The following is a 25320-nucleotide window of genomic DNA, read 5'->3' as shown; positions in this document are numbered from 1 at the left end:
GTCTGAGACATCCATCAGTGAGTGTGATTAGGGGGGTCTGAGACATCCATCAGTCTGGGAGAGATTAGAGGGGTCTGAGACATCCATCAGTGAGTGTGATTAGAGGGGTCTGAGACATCCATCAGTCTGGGAGCGATTAGAGGGGTCTGAGACATCCATCAGCCTGGGAGCGATTAGAGGGGTCTGAGACATCCATCAGCCTGGGAGCGATTAGAGGGGTCTGAGACATCCATCAGTCTGGGAGCGATTAGAGGGGTCTGAGACATCCATCAGTCTGGGAGCGATTAGAGGGGTCTAAGACATCCATCAGCCCAGGAGTGATCTGAGACATCCATCAGTCTGGGAGCGATTAGAGGGGTCTGAGACATCCATCAGTCTGGGAGCGATTAGAGGGGTCTGAGACATCCATCAGCCTGGGAGCGATTAGAGGGGTCTGCGACATCCATCAGTCTGGGAGCGATTAGAGGGGTCTGAGACATCCATCAGTCTGGGAGCGATTAGAGGGGTCTGAGACATCCATCAGTCTGGGAGCGATTAGAGGGGTCTGAGACATCCATCAGTCTGGGAGCGATTAGAGGGGTCTGAGACATCCATCAGTCTGGGAGCGATTAGAGGGGTCTGAGACATCCATCAGTCTGGGAGCGATTAGAGGGGTCTGAGACATCCATCAGTCTGGGAGCGATTAGAGGGGTCTGAGACATCCATCAGTCTGGGAGCGATTAGAGGGGTCTGAGACATCCATCAGTGAGTGTGATTAGGGGGGTCTGAGACATCCATAAGTCTGGGAGAGATTAGAGGGGTCTGAGACATCCATCAGTGAGTGTGATTAGAGGGGTCTGAGACATCCATCAGTCTGGGAGCGATTAGAGGGGTCTGAGACATCCATCAGCCTGGGAGCGATTAGAGGGGTCTGAGACATCCATCAGTCTGGGAGCGATTAGAGGGGTCTGAGACATCCATCAGTCTGGGAGCGATTAGAGGGGTCTGAGACATCCATCAGTGTGGGAGCGATTAGAGGGGTCTAAGACATCCATCAGCCCAGGAGTGATCTGAGACATCCATCAGTCTGGGAGCGATTAGAGGGGTCTGAGACATCCATCAGTGAGAGTGATTAGAGGGGTCTGAGACATCCATCAGTCTGGGAGCGATTAGAGGGGTCTGAGACATCCATCAGCCTGGGAGCGATTAGAGGGGTCTGAGACATCCATCAGTGAGAGCGATTAGAGGGGTCTGAGACATCCATCAGTGAGAGCGATTAGAGGGGTCTGAGACATCCATCAGTGAGAGCGATTAGAGGGGTCTGAGACATCCATCAGTCTGGGAGTGATTAGAGGGGTCTGAGACATCCATCAGTGAGTGCGATTAGAGGGGTCTGAGACATCCATCAGTCTGGGAGCGATTAGAGGGGTCTGAGACATCCATCAGTCTGGGAGCGATTAGAGGGGTCTGAGACATCCATCAGTCTGGGAGCGATTAGAGGGGTCTGAGACATCCATCAGTCTGGGAGCTATTAGAGGAGTCTGAGACATCCATCAGTCTGGGAGCTATTAGAGGGGTCTGAGACATCCATCAGCCTGGGAGCGATTAGAGGGGTCTAAGACATCCATCAGCCCAGGAGTGATCTGAGACATCCATCAGTCTGGGAGCGATTAGAGGGGTCTGAGACATCCATCAGTGAGAGTGATTAGAGGGGTCTGAGACATCCATCAGTCTGGGAGCGATTAGAGGGGTCTGAGACATCCATCAGCCTGGGAGCGATTAGAGGGGTCTGAGACATCCATCAGTGAGCGCGATTAGAGGGGTCTGAGACATCCATCAGTCTGGGAGTGATTAGAGGGGTCTGAGACATCCATCAGTGAGTGTGATTAGGGGGGTCTGAGACATCCATCAGCCTGGGAGCGACTAGAGGGGTCTGAGACATCCATCAGTCTGGGAGCGATTAGAGGGGTCTGAGACATCCATCAGTCTGGGAGCGATTAGAGGGGTCTGAGACATCCATCAGTCTGGGAGCGATTAGAGGGGTCTGAGACATCCATCAGTCTGGGAGCGATTAGAGGGGTCTGAGACATCCATCAGTCTGGGAGCGATTAGAGGGGTCTGAGACATCCATCAGTCTGGGAGTGATTAGAGGGGTCTGAGACATCCATCAGTGGGAGTGATTAGAGGGGTCTGAGACATCCATCAGTCTGGGAGAGATTAGAGGGGTCTGAGACATCCATCAGTCTGGGAGCGATTAGAGGGGTCTGAGACATCCATCAGTCTGGGAGCGATTAGAGGGGTCTGAGACATCCATCAGTCTGGGAGCGATTAGAGGGGTCTGAGACATCCATCAGTCTGGGAGCGATTAGAGGGGTCTGAGACATCCATCAGCCTGGGAGCGATTAGAGGGGTCTGAGACATCCATCAGTGAGTGTGATTAGGGGGGTCTGAGACATCCATCAGTCTGGGAGAGATTAGAGGGGTCCGAGACATCCATCAGTGAGTGTGATTAGAGGGGTCTGAGACATCCATCAGTCTGGGAGCGATTAGAGGGGTCTGAGACATCCATCAGCCTGGGAGCGATTAGAGGGGTCTGAGACATCCATCAGTCTGGGAGCGATTAGAGGGGTCTGAGACATCCATCAGCCTGGGAGCGATTAGAGGGGTCTAAAACATCCATCAGTCTGGGAGCGATTAGAGGGGTCTGAGACATCCATCAGTCTGGGAGCGATTAGAGGGGTCTGAGACATCCATCAGTCTGGGAGCGATTAGAGGGGTCTGAGACATCCATCAGTCTGGGAGCGATTAGAGGGGTCTGAGACATCCATCAGTCTGGGAGCGATTAGAGGGGTCTGAGACATCCATCAGTCTGGGAGCGATTAGAGGGGTCTGAGACATCCATCAGTCTGGGAGCGATTAGAGGGGTCTGAGACATCCATCAGTCTGGGAGCGATTAGAGGGGTCTGAGACATCCATCAGCCTGGGAGCGATTAGAGGGGTCTGAGACATCCATCAGTCTGGGAGCGATTAGAGGGGTCTGAGACATCCATCAGTCTGGGAGCGATTAGAGGGGTCTGAGACATCCATCAGCCTGGGATCGATTAGAGGGGTCTGAGACATCCATCAGTGAGTGTGATTAGGGGGGTCTGAGACATCCATAAGTCTGGGAGAGATTAGAGGGGTCTGAGACATCCATCAGTGAGTGTGATTAGAGGGGTCTGAGACATCCATCAGTCTGGGAGCGATTAGAGGGGTCTGAGACATCCATCAGCCTGGGAGCGATTAGAGGGGTCTGAGACATCCATCAGCCTGGGAGCGATTAGAGGGGTCTGAGACATCCATCAGTCTGGGAGCGATTAGAGGGGTCTGAGACATCCATCAGTCTGGGAGCGATTAGAGGGGTCTGAGACATCCATCAGTGTGGGAGCGATTAGAGGGGTCTAAGACATCCATCAGCCCAGGAGTGATCTGAGACATCCATCAGTCTGGGAGCGATTAGAGGGGTCTGAGACATCCATCAGTGAGAGTGATTAGAGGGGTCTGAGACATCCATCAGTCTGGGAGCGATTAGAGGGGTCTGAGACATCCATCAGCCTGAGAGCGATTAGAGGGGTCTGAGACATCCATCAGTGAGAGCGATTAGAGGGGTCTGAGACATCCATCAGTGAGAGCGATTAGAGGGGTCTGAGACATCCATCAGTGAGAGCGATTAGAGGGGTCTGAGACATCCATCAGTCTGGGAGTGATTAGAGGGGTCTGAGACATCCATCAGTGAGAGCGATTAGAGGGGTCTGAGACATCCATCAGTCTGGGAGCGATTAGAGGGGTCTGAGACATCCATCAGCCTGGGAGCGATTAGAGGGGTCTGAGACATCCATCAGTGAGAGCGATTAGAGGGGTCTGAGACATCCATCAGTGAGAGCGATTAGAGGGGTCTGAGACATCCATCAGTGAGAGCGATTAGAGGGGTCTGAGACATCCATCAGTCTGGGAGTGATTAGAGGGGTCTGAGACATCCATCAGTGAGAGCGATTAGAGGGGTCTGAGACATCCATCAGTCTGGGAGCGATTAGAGGGGTCTGAGACATCCATCAGTCTGGGAGCGATTAGAGGGGTCTGAGACATCCATCAGTCTGGGAGCGATTAGAGGGGTCTGAGACATCCATCAGTCTGGGAGCGATTAGAGGGGTCTGAGACATCCATCAGTCTGGGAGCGATTAGAGGGGTCTGAGACATCCATCAGTCTGGGAGCGATTAGAGGGGTCTGAGACATCCATCAGTCTGGGAGCTATTAGAGGAGTCTGAGACATCCATCAGTCTGGGAGCTATTAGAGGGGTCTGAGACATCCATCAGTCTGGGAGCGATTAGAGGGGTCTGAGACATCCATCAGTCTGGGAGCTATTAGAGGGGTCTGAGACATCCATCAGTCTGGGAGCGATTAGAGGGGTCTGAGACATCCATCAGTCTGGGAGCGATTAGAGGGGTCTGAGACATCCATCAGTCTGGGAGGGATTAGAGGGGTCTGAGACATCCATCAGTGAGTGTGATTAGGGGGGTCTGAGACATCCATCAGTCTGGGAGCGATTAGAGGGGTCTGAGACATCCATCAGTCTGGGAGCGATTAGAGGGGTCTGAGACATCCATCAGTCTGGGAGCGATTAGAGGGGTCTGAGACATCCATAAGTCTGGGAGCGATTAGAGGGGTCTGAGACATCCATCAGTCTGGGAGCGATTAGAGGGGTCTGAGACATCCATCAGCCTGGGAGCGATTAGAGGGGTCTGAGACATCCATCAGTCTGAGAGCGATTAGAGGGGTCTGAGACATCCATCAGTCTGAGAGCGATTAGAGGGGTCTGAGACATCCATCAGCCTGAGAGCGATTAGAGGGGTCTGAGACATCCATCAGTCTGGGAGAGATTAGAGGGGTCTGAGACATCCATCAGTGAGTGTGATTAGGGGGGTCTGAGACATCCATCAGTCTGGGAGAGATTAGAGGGGTCTGAGACATCCATCAGTGAGTGTGATTAGAGGGGTCTGAGACATCCATCAGTCTGGGAGCGATTAGAGGGGTCTGAGACATCCATCAGCCTGGGAGCGATTAGAGGGGTCTGAGACATCCATCAGCCTGGGAGCGATTAGAGGGGTCTGAGACATCCATCAGCCTGGGAGCGATTAGAGGGGTCTGAGACATCCATCAGTCTGGGAGCGATTAGAGGGGTCTGAGACATCCATCCGTCTGGGAGCGATTAGAGGGGTCTAAGACATCCATCAGCCCAGAAGTGATCTGAGACATCCATCAGTCTGGGAGCGATTAGAGGGGTCTGAGACATCCATCAGTCTGGGAGCGATTAGAGGGGTCTGAGACATCCATCAGTCTGGGAGCGATTAGAGGGGTCTGAGACATCCATCAGTCTGGGAGCGATTAGAGGGGTCTGAGACATCCATCAGTCTGGGAGCGATTAGAGGGGTCTGAGACATCCATCAGTCTGGGAGCGATTAGAGGGGTCTGAGACATCCATCAGTCTGGGAGTGATTAGAGGGGTCTGAGACATCCATCAGTGAGTGTGATTAGGGGGGTCTGAGACATCCATCAGTCTGGGAGCGATTAGAGGGGTCTGAGACATCCATCAGTCTGGGAGCGATTAGAGGGGTCTGAGACATCCATCAGTCTGGGAGCGATTAGAGGGGTCTGAGACATCCATCAGTCTGGGAGCGATTAGAGGGGTCTGAGACATCCATCAGTCTGGGAGCGATTAGAGGGGTCTGAGACATCCATCAGTCTGGGAGCGATTAGAGGGGTCTGAGACATCCATCAGCCTGGGAGCGATTAGAGGGGTCTGAGACATCCATCAGTCTGAGAGCGATTAGAGGGGTCTGAGACATCCATCAGTCTGAGAGCGATTAGAGGGGTCTGAGACATCCATCAGCCTGAGAGCGATTAGAGGGGTCTGAGACATCCATCAGTCTGGGAGAGATTAGAGGGGTCTGAGACATCCATCAGTGAGTGTGATTAGGGGGGTCTGAGACATCCATCAGTCTGGGAGAGATTAGAGGGGTCTGAGACATCCATCAGTGAGTGTGATTAGAGGGGTCTGAGACATCCATCAGTCTGGGAGCGATTAGAGGGGTCTGAGACATCCATCAGCCTGGGAGCGATTAGAGGGGTCTGAGACATCCATCAGCCTGGGAGCGATTAGAGGGGTCTGAGACATCCATCAGTCTGGGAGCGATTAGAGGGGTCTGAGACATCCATCAGTCTGGGAGCGATTAGAGGGGTCTAAGACATCCATCAGCCCAGGAGTGATCTGAGACATCCATCAGTCTGGGAGCGATTAGAGGGGTCTGAGACATCCATCAGTCTGGGAGCGATTAGAGGGGTCTGAGACATCCATCAGCCTGGGAGCGATTAGAGGGGTCTGCGACATCCATCAGTCTGGGAGCGATTAGAGGGGTCTGAGACATCCATCAGTCTGGGAGCGATTAGAGGGGTCTGAGACATCCATCAGTCTGGGAGCGATTAGAGGGGTCTGAGACATCCATCAGTCTGGGAGCGATTAGAGGGGTCTGAGACATCCATCAGTCTGGGAGCGATTAGAGGGGTCTGAGACATCCATCAGTCTGGGAGCGATTAGAGGGGTCTGAGACATCCATCAGTCTGGGAGCGATTAGAGGGGTCTGAGACATCCATCAGTCTGGGAGCGATTAGAGGGGTCTGAGACATCCATCAGTGAGTGTGATTAGGGGGGTCTGAGACATCCATAAGTCTGGGAGAGATTAGAGGGGTCTGAGACATCCATCAGTGAGTGTGATTAGAGGGGTCTGAGACATCCATCAGTCTGGGAGCGATTAGAGGGGTCTGAGACATCCATCAGCCTGGGAGCGATTAGAGGGGTCTGAGACATCCATCAGTCTGGGAGCGATTAGAGGGGTCTGAGACATCCATCAGTCTGGGAGCGATTAGAGGGGTCTGAGACATCCATCAGTGTGGGAGCGATTAGAGGGGTCTAAGACATCCATCAGCCCAGGAGTGATCTGAGACATCCATCAGTCTGGGAGCGATTAGAGGGGTCTGAGACATCCATCAGTGAGAGTGATTAGAGGGGTCTGAGACATCCATCAGTCTGGGAGCGATTAGAGGGGTCTGAGACATCCATCAGCCTGGGAGCGATTAGAGGGGTCTGAGACATCCATCAGTGAGAGCGATTAGAGGGGTCTGAGACATCCATCAGTGAGAGCGATTAGAGGGGTCTGAGACATCCATCAGTGAGAGCGATTAGAGGGGTCTGAGACATCCATCAGTCTGGGAGTGATTAGAGGGGTCTGAGACATCCATCAGTGAGTGCGATTAGAGGGGTCTGAGACATCCATCAGTCTGGGAGCGATTAGAGGGGTCTGAGACATCCATCAGTCTGGGAGCGATTAGAGGGGTCTGAGACATCCATCAGTCTGGGAGCGATTAGAGGGGTCTGAGACATCCATCAGTCTGGGAGCTATTAGAGGAGTCTGAGACATCCATCAGTCTGGGAGCTATTAGAGGGGTCTGAGACATCCATCAGTCTGGGAGCGATTAGAGGGGTCTGAGACATCCATCAGTCTGGGAGCTATTAGAGGGGTCTGAGACATCCATCAGTCTGGGAGCGATTAGAGGGGTCTGAGACATCCATCAGTCTGGGAGCGATTAGAGGGGTCTGAGACATCCATCAGTCTGGGAGTGATTAGAGGGGTCTGAGACATCCATCAGTGAGTGTGATTAGGGGGGTCTGAGACATCCATCAGTCTGGGAGCGATTAGAGGGGTCTGAGACATCCATCAGTCTGGGAGCGATTAGAGGGGTCTGAGACATCCATCAGTCTGGGAGCGATTAGAGGGGTCTGAGACATCCATCAGTCTGGGAGCGATTAGAGGGGTCTGAGACATCCATCAGCCTGGGAGCGATTAGAGGGGTCTGAGACATCCATCAGTCTGAGAGCGATTAGAGGGGTCTGAGACATCCATCAGTCTGAGAGCGATTAGAGGGGTCTGAGACATCCATCAGCCTGAGAGCGATTAGAGGGGTCTGAGACATCCATCAGTCTGGGAGAGATTAGAGGGGTCTGAGACATCCATCAGTGAGTGTGATTAGGGGGGTCTGAGACATCCATCAGTCTGGGAGAGATTAGAGGGGTCTGAGACATCCATCAGTGAGTGTGATTAGAGGGGTCTGAGACATCCATCAGTCTGGGAGCGATTAGAGGGGTCTGAGACATCCATCAGCCTGGGAGCGATTAGAGGGGTCTGAGACATCCATCAGCCTGGGAGCGATTAGAGGGGTCTGAGACATCCATCAGCCTGGGAGCGATTAGAGGGGTCTGAGACATCCATCAGTCTGGGAGCGATTAGAGGGGTCTGAGACATCCATCAGTCTGGGAGCGATTAGAGGGGTCTAAGACATCCATCAGCCCAGGAGTGATCTGAGACATCCATCAGTCTGGGAGCGATTAGAGGGGTCTGAGACATCCATCAGTCTGGGAGCGATTAGAGGGGTCTGAGACATCCATCAGTCTGGGAGCGATTAGAGGGGTCTGAGACATCCATCAGTCTGGGAGCGATTAGAGGGGTCTGAGACATCCATCAGTCTGGGAGCGATTAGAGGGGTCTGAGACATCCATCAGTCTGGGAGCGATTAGAGGGGTCTGAGACATCCATCAGTCTGGGAGTGATTAGAGGGGTCTGAGACACCCATCAGTGAGTGTGATTAGGGGGGTCTGAGACATCCATCAGTCTGGGAGCGATTAGAGGGGTCTGAGACATCCATCAGTCTGGGAGCGATTAGAGGGGTCTGAGACATCCATCAGTCTGGGAGCGATTAGAGGGGTCTGAGACATCCATCAGTCTGGGAGCGATTAGAGGGGTCTGAGACATCCATCAGTCTGGGAGCGATTAGAGGGGTCTGAGACATCCATCAGTCTGGGAGCGATTAGAGGGGTCTGAGACATCCATCAGTCTGGGAGCGATTAGAGGGGTCTGAGACATCCATCAGCCTGGGAGCGATTAGAGGGGTCTGAGACATCCATCAGTCTGAGAGCGATTAGAGGGGTCTGAGACATCCATCAGTCTGAGAGCGATTAGAGGGGTCTGAGACATCCATCAGCCTGAGAGCGATTAGAGGGGTCTGAGACATCCATCAGTCTGGGAGAGATTAGAGGGGTCTGAGACATCCATCAGTGAGTGTGATTAGGGGGGTCTGAGACATCCATCAGTCTGGGAGAGATTAGAGGGGTCTGAGACATCCATCAGTGAGTGTGATTAGAGGGGTCTGAGACATCCATCAGTCTGGGAGCGATTAGAGGGGTCTGAGACATCCATCAGCCTGGGAGCGATTAGAGGGGTCTGAGACATCCATCAGCCTGGGAGCGATTAGAGGGGTCTGAGACATCCATCAGCCTGGGAGCGATTAGAGGGGTCTGAGACATCCATCAGTCTGGGAGCGATTAGAGGGGTCTGAGACATCCATCAGTCTGGGAGCGATTAGAGGGGTCTAAGACATCCATCAGTCTGGGAGAGATTAGAGGGGTCTGAGACATCCATCAGTGAGTGTGATTAGGGGGGTCTGAGACATCCATCAGTCTGGGAGAGATTAGAGGGGTCTGAGACATCCATCAGTGAGTGTGATTAGAGGGGTCTGAGACATCCATCAGTCTGGGAGCGATTAGAGGGGTCTGAGACATCCATCAGCCTGGGAGCGATTAGAGGGGTCTGAGACATCCATCAGCCTGGGAGCGATTAGAGGGGTCTGAGACATCCATCAGCCTGGGAGCGATTAGAGGGGTCTGAGACATCCATCAGTCTGGGAGCGATTAGAGGGGTCTGAGACATCCATCAGTCTGGGAGCGATTAGAGGGGTCTAAGACATCCATCAGCCCAGGAGTGATCTGAGACATCCATCAGTCTGGGAGCGATTAGAGGGGTCTGAGACATCCATCAGTCTGGGAGCGATTAGAGGGGTCTGAGACATCCATCAGTCTGGGAGCGATTAGAGGGGTCTGAGACATCCATCAGTCTGGGAGCGATTAGAGGGGTCTGAGACATCCATCAGTCTGGGAGCGATTAGAGGGGTCTGAGACATCCATCAGTCTGGGAGCGATTAGAGGGGTCTGAGACATCCATCAGTCTGGGAGTGATTAGAGGGGTCTGAGACACCCATCAGTGAGTGTGATTAGGGGGGTCTGAGACATCCATCAGTCTGGGAGCGATTAGAGGGGTCTGAGACATCCATCAGTCTGGGAGCGATTAGAGGGGTCTGAGACATCCATCAGTCTGGGAGCGATTAGAGGGGTCTGAGACATCCATCAGTCTGGGAGCGATTAGAGGGGTCTGAGACATCCATCAGTCTGGGAGCGATTAGAGGGGTCTGAGACATCCATCAGTCTGGGAGCGATTAGAGGGGTCTGAGACATCCATCAGCCTGGGAGCGATTAGAGGGGTCTGAGACATCCATCAGTCTGAGAGCGATTAGAGGGGTCTGAGACATCCATCAGTCTGAGAGCGATTAGAGGGGTCTGAGACATCCATCAGCCTGAGAGCGATTAGAGGGGTCTGAGACATCCATCAGTCTGGGAGAGATTAGAGGGGTCTGAGACATCCATCAGTGAGTGTGATTAGGGGGGTCTGAGACATCCATCAGTCTGGGAGAGATTAGAGGGGTCTGAGACATCCATCAGTGAGTGTGATTAGAGGGGTCTGAGACATCCATCAGTCTGGGAGCGATTAGAGGGGTCTGAGACATCCATCAGCCTGGGAGCGATTAGAGGGGTCTGAGACATCCATCAGCCTGGGAGCGATTAGAGGGGTCTGAGACATCCATCAGCCTGGGAGCGATTAGAGGGGTCTGAGACATCCATCAGTCTGGGAGCGATTAGAGGGGTCTGAGACATCCATCAGTCTGGGAGCGATTAGAGGGGTCTAAGACATTCATCAGCCCAGGAGTGATCTGAGACATCCATCAGTCTGGGAGCGATTAGAGGGGTCTGAGACATCCATCAGTCTGGGAGCGATTAGAGGGGTCTGAGACATCCATCAGCCTGGGAGCGATTAGAGGGGTCTGCGACATCCATCAGTCTGGGAGCGATTAGAGGGGTCTGAGACATCCATCAGTCTGGGAGCGATTAGAGGGGTCTGAGACATCCATCAGTCTGGGAGCGATTAGAGGGGTCTGAGACATCCATCAGTCTGGGAGCGATTAGAGGGGTCTGAGACATCCATCAGCCTGGGAGCGATTAGAGGGGTCTGAGACATCCATCAGCCTGGGAGCGATTAGAGGGGTCTGAGACATCCATCAGCCTGGGAGCGATTAGAGGGGTCTGAGACATCCATCAGTGAGTGTGATTAGGGGGGTCTGAGACATCCATCAGTCTGGGAGAGATTAGAGGGGTCTGAGACATCCATCAGTGAGTGTGATTAGAGGGGTCTGAGACATCCATCAGTCTGGGAGCGATTAGAGGGGTCTGAGACATCCATCAGTCTGGGAGTGATTAGAGGGGTCTGAGACATCCATCAGTCTGGGAGCGATTAGAGGGGTCTGAGACATCCATCAGCCTGGGAGCGATTAGAGGGGTCTGAGACATCCATCAGTCTGGGAGCGATTAGAGGGGTCTGAGACATCCATCAGCCTGGGAGCGATTAGAGGGGTCTGAGACATCCATCAGTCTGGGAGCGATTAGAGGGGTCTGAGACATCCATCAGTCTGGGAGTGATTAGAGGGGTCTGAGACATCCATCAGTGAGTGTGATTAGGGGGGTCTGAGACATCCATCAGCCTGGGAGCGATTAGAGGGGTCTGAGACATCCATCAGCCTAGGAGCGATTAGAGGGGTCTGAGACATCCATCAGCCTGGGAGCGATTAGAGGGGTCTAAGACATCCATCAGTCTGGGAGCGATTAGAGGGGTCTGAGACATCCATCAGCCCAGGAGTAATCTGAGACATCCATCAGTCTGGGAGCGATTAGAGGGGTCTGAGACATCCATCAGTCTGGGAGCGATTAGAGGGGTCTGAAACGCCCATAAGTCTGGGAGCGATTAGAGGGGTCTGAGACATCCATCAGTCTGTTATGTTATGTTATGTTAGGCGTTCTTTTTTTTTTTTTTTTAAATATGGAACTTTCTCCCGCCGGAGATCAGAAGAATACCCTCTCTGGCTCGCTTCAAAAAGGATGCCAAAAAATTCCTCATGAGCAAATATCTCGTTTAAACTTTGCCTCTACCACCACCACAGGCATTGATCTATAGCCTTCTATTGCCTCCCTTCAGATTAGCTAGCTCACCCCATCAGAAACCTGGGGCCCTGTCACGAACGGTGGTTAACGTAATCTGTAAATATGTTATCTCATCTTGAGTATTTTGATATTTATTCTGTAAATACGTGCCCTTTCTCCCTCATGTACCCTGCACCCTGCCCTCCTTCTTTCGATCCGTAACTGGGTGATGCTATGCCTACTCTGTACATGACTATGTTTTCCTGTAAAGCGCTCCGATACCCGAATGGGTCAAGTTCGCGCTCTATAAAACACAGAAATAAATAATAAATGAAGAGCCTGCAAAGACCTCATCTTGACACTAAAAAGATATAAAAAAAAGTATGTATTCATTTGTAACGTGACTTCTCTGTCTTTGTTCCCTTTAATTATCAGTCATGGACCATTCAGGCAGCCCTAGAACACAATTTAAAGTGCCTTCTATTTATATTTGCTGTTCGAATTATGCACAGATAAGTGCTGAAAATACGGCTTTAGGTGACTGTTTATATTTGTACCATCAGGGACATCAAAATAATGAGCTGGCAACCCTAATCCTAAAACTGGAAGTTTGTTGCAGGATCAGCACATTATTTATTTCCTCCACCCTCGATCCCTGATTAATGCCATAATAGTAATAGTTTAACTTGTATCTGAAACCCTACGCCGCCGCCAATAACATGCTGAGTTACGTCAAGTGTTGGGAATGCACCCTGCATTCAGACAACTTACTCCTCATTCTCGCCCTGCGCTCACACCGATCACCGTGCGCTCACAACGATCACCGTGCACTCACAACGATCACCGTGCACTCACAACGATCACCGTGCACTCACAACGATCACCGTGCACTCACAACGATCACCGTGCACTCACAACGATCACCCTCTCACCCTGCACACACAGCGATCACAATGCACTCACACCATTCACCCGCTCACCCTGCACTCACACTGATCACCATGCACTCACAATTCACCCGCTCACTCTGCACTCACAGTGATCACTCACAATGCACTTGTGCTGTTCAACCTGTACCTCACCCTGTGGTCACACAAACACACTACTCGCCCGCACTCATGCAACACTTCACTCACATGTCCCCCTCACTGCTCAATCTGCAATCTCACTCAAACAAGCCCATCACTAACCATGCATTCATTCGTCCCACTCTGCACTTACATCCGCACCCAAATTCATATGGTCACCTCACTCACCCTGCAGTCACTCCTCTTACCCTACTCTCACATTGTCACATCGCTCACCGTGCACTCCTGCCACCCACACAGCGCAGAGGGTTAATGTGCCTGCTACCAAGAACGTGTACTATGCATATCACAGAACTGAGTGCGACTAAACTACGAATAGCCCTATAAAAGCATGAAATGTTTGTCAGAAGGTGCTATAGAGAAATGAGAGGCAGTGCTGGTGAGTGGTAGTGAGGGAATTCATGGAGAAGGAGGAAATGGGGGAGGGTGTACCAAAAAATACGGTTGCACCGTGTGCGACCAGTGCTAGGGCGAGCCCTTGTTGGGAGTGTTAACCTCCCCGACGTTCGGATCTAGTTGCCCCCCTGGTCAGCGACATCCATCAGCCAGGGGGTGCCAACAGGGGTCTGAGAAACCAACCAGTGTGGGAGCGCTAAGAAGTGCCTTGTAACCCTGTTGCGGTTCGTGAGGTGCGTCACGGCCTGGAAGCAGACACAAATCCACCCTCTGAGAGGCGCTTCGATCATAGAAATACCTGGTCGGAGAGGGGGGTCTCCAAGGGGCTTTGCAACCAGGGAGATGTCCCAAGGACTGGGACGGGACAGGGCTGGGGTCACCTGGACGCACTGGTCTAAGAGCTGTGGACAAAGGTCTGACGAGCCTCGAGGGAGAGGACTCTCCCATTCCAGAGGCGCCCCGGCTCTGGGGCGCAGGGTACCCCGGCTCTCTCACCCCACAGGCGCAGCCGTGCACTTACTCTGCCATCAGCTGCTGCACCTCAATGTCCAGGTCCGAGTCCTTGCGCCTCAGTTCGGCCACCTCGATCCGGAGGGCCTCTTCTCTGCCGGCCCCAGGGCTGGAGCCCCTCGGAGACTGCATCTGGAATGAGACAGAGAGTCAGGAATGGAGGCAGGACCGGCCACCAGAGCCCTGAGTGGCTGACTAGAGGGCAAGGAACCAGGGGGAGCAGGTGGCAGCTCTGACTGAGAGGAGAGAGTCCAGCCCCGGTGCTAACCAGGACCCCATCCAGGAGGAGGCCAACAAGTCTCTCCTCAGCGGCCTTCTCTCCAGAGATGGGGCCTGCACCCCTCATGGGGCATGCACCCTGCACCCCTCGGGGGGCATGCCTGCTGAATGCCACCTGCTGCTCTGACTCAAGGGGACCCAAGGACGCAGAGCAGTGCACTCCAGGGCTCAGGGTGACCACGGACAACGACAGAACTCGAACTGCTGCTGTGGACAGAAGCAACAGCGAGGAAACCTGCTCAGTAACTAGAAGCTTCAACAGGTCACAGCCTGAGGAAACAAACACACCAACAATAAATACAACTGTGGAGATTTCAACCACAGGAACAGCAGGAGCAGCTCTGCTGCAAGGGCCACTGGAGCAAGAGTCACACCTGACCCAGGACCAGCTCTGACGCAAGGGCCACTGGGGCAAGAGTCACACCTCACCCAGGACCAGCTCTGACGCAAGGGCCACTGGGGCAAGAGTCACACCTCACCCAAGACCAGCTCTGACGCAAGGGCCACTGGGGCAAGAGTCACACCTCACCCAGGACCAGCTCTGACGCAAGGGCCACTGGGGCAAGAGTCACACCTCACCCAAGACCAGCTCTGACGCAAGGGCCACTGGGGCAAGAGTCACACCTCACCCAAGACCAGCTCTGACGCAAGGGCCACTGGGGCAAGAGTCACACCTCACCCAAGACAAGCTCTGCTGCAAGGGCCACTGGGGCAAGAGTCACACCTCACCCAGGACCAGCTCTGACGCAAGGGCCACTGGGGCAAGAGTCACACCTCACCCAGGACCAGCTCTGACGCAAGGGCCACTGGGGCAAGAGTCACACCTCACCCAGGACCAGCTCTGCTGCAAGGGCCACTGGGGCAAGAGTCACACCTCACCCAAGACAAGCTCTGCTGCAGGGGCCACTGGGGCAAGAGTCACACCTCACCCAAGACCAGCTCTGACGCAAGGGCCACTGGGGCAAGAGTCACACCTCACCCAGGACCAGCTCTGACGCAAGGGCCCCTGGGGCAAGAGTCACACCTCACCCAGGACCAGCTCTGCTGCAGGGGCCACTGGGGCAAGAGTCACACCTCACCCAGGACCAGCTCTGCTGCAGGGGCCACTGGAGCAAGAGTCACACCTCACCCAGGACCAGCTCTGACGCAAGGGCCCCTGGGGCAAGAGTCACACCTCACCCAGGACCAGCTCTGACGCAAGGGCCACTGGGGCAAGAGTCACACCTCACCCAGGACCAGCTCTGCTGCAGGGGCCACTGGAGCAAGAGTCACACCTCACCCAGGACCAGCTCTGACGCAGGGGGCCCTGGGGCAAGAGTCACACCTCACCCAGGACCAGCTCTGACGCAAGGGCCACTGGGGCAAGAGTCACACCTCACCCAAGACCAGCTCTGCTGCAAGGGCCACTGGGGCAAGAGTCACACCTCACCCAGGACCAGCTCTGACGCAAGGGCCACTGGGGCAAGAGTCACACCTCACCCAGGACCAGCTCTGCTGCAAGGGCCACTGGGGCAAGAGTCACACCTCACCCAAGACAAGCTCTGCTGCAAGGGCCACTGGGGCAAGAGTCACACCTCACCCAGGACCAGCTCTGACGCAAGGGCCACTGGGGCAAGAGTCACACCTCACCCAGGACCAGCTCTGACGCAAGGGCCACTGGGGCAAGAGTCACACCTCACCCAGGACCAGCTCTGCTGCAAGGGCCACTGGGGCAAGAGTCACACCTCACCCAAGACAAGCTCTGCTGCAGGGGCCACTGGGGCAAGAGTCACACCTCACCCAAGACCAGCTCTGACGCAAGGGCCACTGGGGCAAGAGTCACACCTCACCCAGGACCAGCTCTGACGCAAGGGCCCCTGGGGCAAGAGTCACACCTCACCCAGGACCAGCTCTGCTGCAGGGGCCACTGGGGCAAGAGTCACACCTCACCCAGGACCAGCTCTGCTGCAGGGGCCACTGGAGCAAGAGTCACACCTCACCCAGGACCAGCTCTGACGCAAGGGCCCCTGGGGCAAGAGTCACACCTCACCCAGGACCAGCTCTGACGCAAGGGCCACTGGGGCAAGAGTCACACCTCACCCAGGACCAGCTCTGCTGCAGGGGCCACTGGAGCAAGAGTCACACCTCACCCAGGACCAGCTCTGACGCAGGGGGCCCTGGGGCAAGAGTCACACCTCACCCAGGACCAGCTCTGACGCAAGGGCCACTGGGGCAAGAGTCACACCTCACCCAAGACCAGCTCTGCTGCAAGGGCCACTGGAGCAAGAGTCACACCTCACCCAGGACCAGCTCTGCTGCAAGGGCCACTGGGACAAGAGTCGCACCTCACCCAGGACCAGCTCTGACGCAAGGGCCACTGGGGCAAGAGTCACACCTCACCCAAGACAAGCTCTGACGCAAGGGCCACTGGGGCAAGAGTCACACCTCACCCAAGACCAGCTCTGCTGCAAGGGCCACTGGGGCAAGAGTCGCACCTCACCCAGGACCAGCTCTGATGCAAGGGCCACTGGGGCAAGAGTCACACCTCACCCAGGACCAGCTCTGACGCAAGGGCCACTGGGGCAAGAGTCACACCTCACCCAAGACCAGCTCTGCTGCAAGGGCCACTGGGGCAAGAGTCGCACCTCACCCAGGACCAGCTCTGACGCAAGGGGCCACTGGGGCAAGAGTCACACCTCACCCAGGACCAGCTCTGACGCAAGGGGCCACTGGGGCAAGAGTCACACCTCACCCAGGACCAGCTCTGACGCAAGGGGCCACTGGGGCAAGAGTCACACCTCACCCAGGACCAGCTCTGACGCAAGGGCCACTGGGGCAAGAGTCACACCTCACCCAGGACCAGCTCTGACGCAAGGGGCCACTGGGGCAAGAGTCGCACCTCACCCAGGACCAGCTCTGACGCAAGGGGCACTGGGGCAAGAGTCACACCTCACCCAGGACCAGCTCTGACGCAAGGGCCACTGGGGCAAGAGTCACACCTCACCCAGGACCAGCTCTGACGCAAGGGGCCACTGGGGCAAGAGTCGCACCTCACCCAGGACCAGCTCTGACGCAAGGGGCACTGGGGCAAGAGTCACACCTCACCCAGGACCAGCTCTGACGCAAGGGGCCACTGGGGCAGGAGTCACACCTCACCCAGGACCAGCTCTGACGCAAGGGCCACTGGGGCAAGAGTCACACCTCACCCAGGACCAGCTCTGACGCAAGGGGCCACTGGGGCAAGAGTCACACCTCACCCAGGACCAGCTCTGACGCAAGGGCCACTGGAGCAAGAGTCACACCTCACCCAAGACCAGCTCTGACGCAAGGGCCACTGGGGCAGGAGTCACACCTCACCCAGGACCAGCTCTGCTGCAAGGGGCCACTGGGGAAGAGTCACCTCACCCAGGACCAGCTCTGACGCAAGGGCCACTGGAGCAAGAGTCACACCTCACCCAAGACCAGCTCTGCTGCAAGGGCCACTGGGGCAAGAGTCACACCTCACCCAAGACCAGCTCTGACGCAAGGGGCCACTGGGGCAAGAGTCACACCTCACCCAGGACCAGCTCTGCTGCAAGGGCCACTGGGGCAAGAGTCACACCTCACCCAAGACCAGCTCTGACGCAAGGGGCCACTGGGGCAAGAGTCACACCTCACCCAGGACCAGCTCTGACGCAAGGGCCACTGGGGCAAGAGTCACACCTCACCCAGGACCAGCTCTGACGCAAGGGCCACTGGGGCAAGAATCACACCTCACCCAAGACCAGCTCTGCTGCAAGGGCCACTGGAGCAAGAGTCACACCTCACCCAGGACCAGCTCTGCTGCAAGGGCCACTGGGGCAAGAGTCACACCTCACCCAAGACCAGCTCTGACGCAAGGGCCACTGGGGCAGGAGTCACACCTCACCCAGGACCAGCTCTGACGCAAGGGCCACTGGGGCAGGAGTCACACCTCACCCAGGACCAGCTCTGACACAAGGGCCACTGGGGCAAGAGTCGCACCTCACCCAAGACCAGCTCTGACGCAAGGGCCACTGGGGCAAGAGTCACACCTCACCCAAGACCAGCTCTGACGCAAGGGCCACTGGGGCAAGAGTCACACCTCACCCAAGACCAGCTCTGACGCAAGGGGCCACTGGAGCAAGAGTCACACCTCACCCAGGACCAGCTCTGCTGCAGGGGCCACTGGGACAAGAGTCACACCTCACCCAGGACCAGCTCTGACGCAAGGGGCCACTGGGGCAAGAGTCACACCTCACCCAGGACCAGCTCTGCTGCAGGGGCCACTGGGACAAGAGTCACACCTCACCCAGGACCAGCTCTGCTGCAGGGGCCACTGGGACAAGAGTCACACCTCACCCAAGACCAGCTCTGACGCAAGGGGCCACTGGGGCAAGAGTCACACCTCACCCAAGACCAGCTCTGATGCAAGGACCACTGGAGCAAGAGTCACACCTCACCCAGGACCAGCTCTGCTGCAAGGGCCACTGGGGCAAGAGTCACACCTCACCCAGGACCAGCTCTGACGCAAGGGCCACTGGGGCAAGAGTCACACCTCACCCAGGACCAGCTCTGACGCAAGGGCCACTGGGGCAAGAGTCACACCTCACCCAAGACAAGCTCTGCTGCAAGGGGCCACTGGGGCAAGAGTCACACCTCACCCAAGACCAGCTCTGACGCAAGGGGCCACTGGGGCAAGAGTCACACCTCACCCAAGACCAGCTCTGATGCAAGGACCACTGGAGCAAGAGTCACACCTCACCCAAGACCAGCTCTGACGCAAGGGGCCACTGGGGCAAGAGTCACACCTCACCCAAGACCAGCTCTGATGCAAGGACCACTGGAGCAAGAGTCACACCTCACCCAGGACCAGCTCTGACGCAAGGGCCACTGGGGCAAGAGTCACACCTCACCCAGGACCAGCTCTGACGCAAGGGGCCACTGGGGCAAGAGTCACACCTCACCCAGGACCAGCTCTGACGCAAGGGCCACTGGGGCAAGAGTCACACCTCACCCAAGACCAGCTCTGCTGCAAGGGCCACTGGGGCAAGAGTCACACCTCACCCAAGACCAGCTCTGCTGCAAGGGCCACTGGGGCAGGAGTCACACCTCACCCAAGACCAGCTCTGACGCAAGGGGCCACTGGGGCAAGAGTCACACCTCACCCAAGACCAGCTCTGACGCAAGGGCCACTGGGGCAAGAGTCGCACCTCACCCAGGACCAGCTCTGACGCAAGGGCCACTGGGGCAAGAGTCACACCTCACCCAAGACCAGCTCTGACGCAAGGGCCACTGGGACAAGAGTCACACCTCACCCAGGACCAGCTCTGACGCAAGGGCCACTGGGGCAAGAGTCACACATGACCCAGGACCAGCTCTGACGCAAGGGCCACTGGGGCAAGAGTCACACCTCACCCAAGACCAGCTCTGACGCAAGGGCCACTGGGGCAGGAGTCACACCCAGGACCAGCTCTGACGCAAGGGCCACTGGGGCAAGAGTCACACCTCACCCAAGACCAGCTCTGACGCAAGGGCCACTGGGGCAAGAGTCGCACCTCACCCAGGACCAGCTCTGCTGCAGGGGCCACTGGGGCAGGAGTCACACCTCACCCAGGACCAGCTCTGACGCAAGGGGCCACTGGGACAAGAGTCACACCTCACCCAAGACCAGCTCTGACGCAAGGACCACTGGGGCAAGAGTCACACCTCACCCAGGACCAGCTCTGACGCAAGGGCCACTGGGGCAAGAGTCACACCTCACCCAGGACCAGCTCTGACGCAAGGGCCACTGGGGCAGGAGTCACACCTCACCCAGGACCAGCTCTGCTGCAAGGGCCACTGGGGCAGGAGTCACGGCTCACCCAGGACCAGCTCTGCTGCAGGGGCCACTGGGGCAAGAGTCACACCTCACCCAAGACCAGCTCTGACGCAAGGGCCACTGGGGCAAGAGTCACACCTCACCCAAGACCAGCTCTGACGCAAGGGCCACTGGGGCAAGAGTCACACCTCACACAGGACCAGCTCTGACGCAAGGGCCACTGGGGCAAGAGTCACGGCTCACCCAGGACCAGCTCTGACGCAAGGGCCACTGGGGGCAGGAGTCACACCTCACCCAGGACCAGCTCTGCTGCAAGGGCCACTGGGGCAGGAGTCACACCTCACCCAGGACCAGCTCTGCTGCAGGGGCCACTGGGGCAAGAGTCACACCTCACCCAAGACCAGCTCTGACACAAGGGCCACTGGGGCAAGAGTCACACCTCACCCAGGACCAGCTCTGCTGCAAGGGCCACTGGAGCAAGAGTCACACCTCACCCAGGACCAGCTCTGACGCAAGGGCCACTGGGGCAAGAGTCACACCTCAGCGCTGGAGGGACAGTAACAGACAAGACAATAAGGGAACACTGTGAACCAGGGGTGACCAAAGTAGGCCCAGGAGGGCCGGATCCGGGCCTGTTTTTAATACCACATGATATCTACATACAACGATTCTAAATGAAGCGCACTGACGTATTTGGTGCTATCCAGGAAAGAGGGAAGAGGGGCGGGTGCCCTGGGCATATGGTGGGGCCCCCTTGGGCATATGGTGGGGCCGCACTGGGCATACGGTGAAGCCGCTCTGGGCATATGGTGCAGCCGCCCTGGGCATACAATGGGGATGCGCCGTGGGCATACGTTGGGGCCGCCCTGGGCATACGTGGGGCCGCCCTGGGCATACGTGGGGCCGCCCTGGGCATACAGTGCGGCTGCCCTGGGCATACGTTGGGGATGTGCCTGGGCATACGGTGGGGCTGCGCCCTGGGCATACGGTGCGGTTTTCAAAATCCCCGGATGTCAAGACAATAGATACAAAGGTACCACAGACACAAGACTTACCGGCGACTTGAAGCTTGAATGACAAGTCTTCTGCGGTCCGACAGACGCCCTAGAGTGAAACAAACAGAATGAATGAATGAATGAGCAGCTAAGATGATTGCGTCAGGAGCAGGATAGAGGGCAACCAGTCCTTAGGATTACCCGGGGGTCGGTTAATGCCTAGGAGAGGTGGGTGGAGAACAGACCTCAGGAAGACTGGGGGGGCCAAAATGTCTAGGACAGGTGGGTGGATAAATGTCCTCAGGAACACTGGGGGAGGGCTGGTGCTCAGGAAGACCGGGAGGGGGGTACTACAGTGCTTAGGAGAGGCGGGTGGGCAACAGACCTCGGGAAGACCTGGGGGGGGCTCCTATAATGCCTTGGAGGTGGGTGGGTAACAGTCTTCATGGAGACTTGGGAAGGGGGCATGGGAGGCTACTGTAATGTCTAGGAGAGGTGGGTGGAGAACAGTGTTGAGTAAGGTGGGGGGCACTATAATCCCAGGGAGAAGTGGGTGGGAAACTATCCTCAGGAATACCGGGGGAGGGGGCTACTATAATGCCTTGGAGGTGGGTGGACAACAATTCTCAGGGAGCCCTGGGGTGGCTATATGTACAGGAGAGGCAGTTGGAGAACAGTTCTGGCCCTGGGAAGGTGGTACCCCTCAGACCCCTGGGCCAGAGGGTCTTGGCTGCCAGGGGCACTAGGAATGCTGTAATGAATCCGAGAAGCCCCCAGCTGAGAGAGAGAGAACCAGGCCCCCCGTTTGAATGAACACCAGGTTGTGCTGTCTACACGTGGCTCAGCCCCGAAGCGAGTTGAAACAACCGGGTGACTTAATGAAGGGCGTGAAGCTAAAGCGTGACCTCTTTCCAAGCGTGGGTTTGTGCAAATCACGTCTGTGATCCAAGCTGGAGACATGCTGAAACACAGCAGGGCTCACCCCATGGGTGTGGCTGAGAGGTGAGCTCAGGGCGCCCTCTCCTTCCAGTGCCTTACTACCAGCCGTCAGCATCTAGGAGCTGCCTGCTCACACCACTTGCACAAGACAAGGCATGTTGTGTGTAGTAAGGAATTGTGTGTCCAGCGTTGTATTGTTAAGCAATGGTCTTGGAAAAGTAAGGGTTTTAAGGAGGCCAGGTCAACGCGAGTGTCTGGCTACTAGGGCTCTATCAGGGCGTCTCATGGGGAGAGCACAACAGACTGCAAAATGGGTCAAACCGTGGATTAAAACTGACTTCCAGCCTTTGGTTCTTTCGGTGACAACAAAGGGGCAGGATACACTGCTCTCCACAAACCCTGTCGGCTGGCAGACATGTAGGGGGTGGATTTCCAACCTGTGTGTGTTCCCAACAAGTACACTATGGTTTTGACCCTTTTCATAATTGCCAGAGATGTAGTTAGTAGTGGGAATATCAGAGACAGAAAATGGGGGACCCTGACCTTGGACAAGGTGTGGAGGGGACAGTTGAGGAATGCTCTTTACACGTGTGCGGTGGGGGCCTGCTGTAACGTCCTGCGACGGAACCAATGATGCTGTGTAAGTGATCCAGACACATCTATGGGTTTGCCAACCTTCTGCCTTCGAGCACCGAGAGGGGTGCAGTCTAACCTGGGGTGTTATCACTGTCTGCAGTTGTATACCGGTGGCAATGGCTGGATCCTGGTATCCAAGGCCACATAACAAGTTTAAACTCATTTGTCTCACTGTATCCCATACTTTTGAATATAGGCCAGAGAATGGTCATCCTTTCCTCGACAAGGAGTGCACAATCCATCAATAGATGGATCACTGAATATTGCCACGTCCACTTACAAGGGGCACTGGACAGCGCACTCATCTACCTGTGTTTTTAATCCCTCTATTCGCCAACCAGGTCGATGCTCACCCTCAGCCGCAGAATTTCGTTCTGTACGGGTTTGTCTGGTATTGAATATAGGTATGGATAGAAATCCATACTCCTCTGCGATGCTAAAAATGGGATAAGAAAACTCTTACATTTGAGATACTGACTGTACCCTTTCCAACTGGTTTCAATAGTACATTGTCTGAGGTGCTTTTTATATGACTAACTTGAGCTACTCTCACTCCCTCGGGACCCAAGTAAGGAACTTCCAAGCACTTCAACATTTGTATCACTGGGCTCCTCCTAGAGAGAAAGGTTGCCAACAACTTGTGTAAACTTAGCGCCGACGGTTTGTCACCAGAAACCCAATTTTTAATGGACAAATAAAAGCTCTGGCATCCGCCAGCGAACTCCAGGCTACTGTTCTCAATTCCTTTCTAACAGCTTGTATCATAGGATTTTTCGGTAAATCAAGGAACACTTTCAACAAATTACCCTCCAAGCCTTCCTAACCTACCCGCCTAACCATTGGCAGCATCTCTGCACCATGCAGAGCCCGGGGTATTAGTTTGCCTGGTATCACTATACTTAAAGGCTCAAAGGTATAGCTACCACATTTGCGGTTGAACTTCCCCACGCCATTCACTTTGGTTGATAGCATGACTCTACGGGTGGCCACGTTTAGCCCACCTCAGATCACACACAGACACTTACATGCCCTAACCTGCTCCAACCGCACATTTCCTAAGAACCAAGCAAAATTACTTTTCTTTCTAGTGAAAAACTCGTTTTTTATTTTCTCAGCATTTATCAGCACTTTGTTTTCAAGACAATAGGTGTTCAGGCATTTAATTTTCTTTAGAGCCCCCTAGGCGTTGGATTTGCCACTACCAGATCACTCAGGTACAGAGGCCAGCTGGGTTGCTTGCCCCAAATCTTTGGACAGTAACTGTGTGTATCACATAACTTCTGGGGGAGGTCCGCAAAGAACAGACTAAACAGCAGCACCTAAAGACCCCGTCAGGGGTCTTTCGTCAAGCCATATCAAGTTTTTGGTAGGGGTGCTAAAACGCACCCCTGCCGTAAGCCATTCTCAGACAGGATTTTCCTCGCCAGGCTTCCTTGTCCATCCATATCAACCTGGACCCAATGGTCACGTGTGTTTTCTTCAATAGACTCAACAGTGCTCCGGAAAGCGTACCTATGTCCACCCTGTAAAATGCTGCTCAGAAGTCAACGAAGCAGCAGCAAAGGCCACCTATCGACTGCAGCGCAGCTCCCTACACCGTGAAACAGAGTCCACTGTAGAATGCTTTAGCCCAAAGCCTCCTAGCTCCACCGGGATTAGCCCAAAATCAAAAGCCCAAGCAGTGTGTTTAATGTTTGAGCATAAAGTTAAGAAGGGATATCGAGGAGAGAGGCCAAGCGATAGTCAGCAGGCTGATCCAGTTGACCTTTTTAATGAATGGGCTTCACTATGGCTCCCTTCTTGGAGTCTGGGAAGACGCCCATTAGCGTTACCCACTGGTGGAACGCACTCAACACTAATCCCCATTTCATAGGATCCTTCTTAAATATCAGATGGTCGCCCATCTGGGCCACCAGCCCTAGAGGCTTACACATTACGGATCATTTCACGTAGCATTACCGCCGTCTGAGTACTTGTGATCACTTCCACCTCCACTTCAAAGCTGGCTTGGGGCACGGACACATTTTCAGAGTCTCCGCCACTATATAGTGAATGTATACAATATACCAATCTTTCTGACTTATCTGGGGCTCTAAAGAGTGATGAAATAGTTATGGAATTCACTAGCCGCCAAAAGTGCTTACCATGTTGATCAGTAATGGCAGATAGCATTAACTCCCAATTTAACCTGCAAAACTGTCTTTTTATGGGCACATAAGTTTCGATAAGCGATCTTCGCAGGTACATTGCTGTTGTTAAGTTGACATCACTAGGATTTGACTTAAAGTGGCAACAACTCCTATTTGTCACTCTTCTTCCCTCTCGACAGTCGCCATCTAACCAGCTATTTCCTAGACCTCTTGAACTACTAGCTGAATGAGCGACCCCCTTTGCTAGTTTGAGGTGGGATTACAATTGGTTTGTTAACCTGTAATGCCAATCCAGCGCCTCTTGACCTGCTTTCAGGGCA

The 25320-nt window shown here is 55.0% G+C and overlaps 1 protein-coding gene across 1 annotated transcript in view; it reads right to left on the bottom strand.

The window, feature by feature from the left end:
* The window catches only part of LOC144761115 (DNA repair protein SWI5 homolog), a 57624-nt gene that overhangs the window by 28451 nt on the left and 3853 nt on the right, over nucleotides 1-25320 (bottom strand). Inside the window, exons 2-3 of the mRNA XM_078646573.1 lie at nucleotides 21336-21384; nucleotides 14215-14336 (exon numbers count right to left, since the gene is read on the bottom strand). Of these exons, the coding sequence (XP_078502699.1) occupies nucleotides 14215-14336 (122 nt within the window). The 5' untranslated portion in view covers nucleotides 21336-21384. The remainder of the gene's footprint in view (nucleotides 1-14214; nucleotides 14337-21335; nucleotides 21385-25320) is intronic.

This window comes from Lissotriton helveticus, chromosome 5_2, assembly GCF_964261635.1.
Source record: "Lissotriton helveticus chromosome 5_2, aLisHel1.1, whole genome shotgun sequence".
Taxonomy (NCBI): domain Eukaryota; kingdom Metazoa; phylum Chordata; class Amphibia; order Caudata; family Salamandridae; genus Lissotriton; species Lissotriton helveticus.
This window is presented reverse-complemented; position numbering and strand designations above follow the sequence as displayed.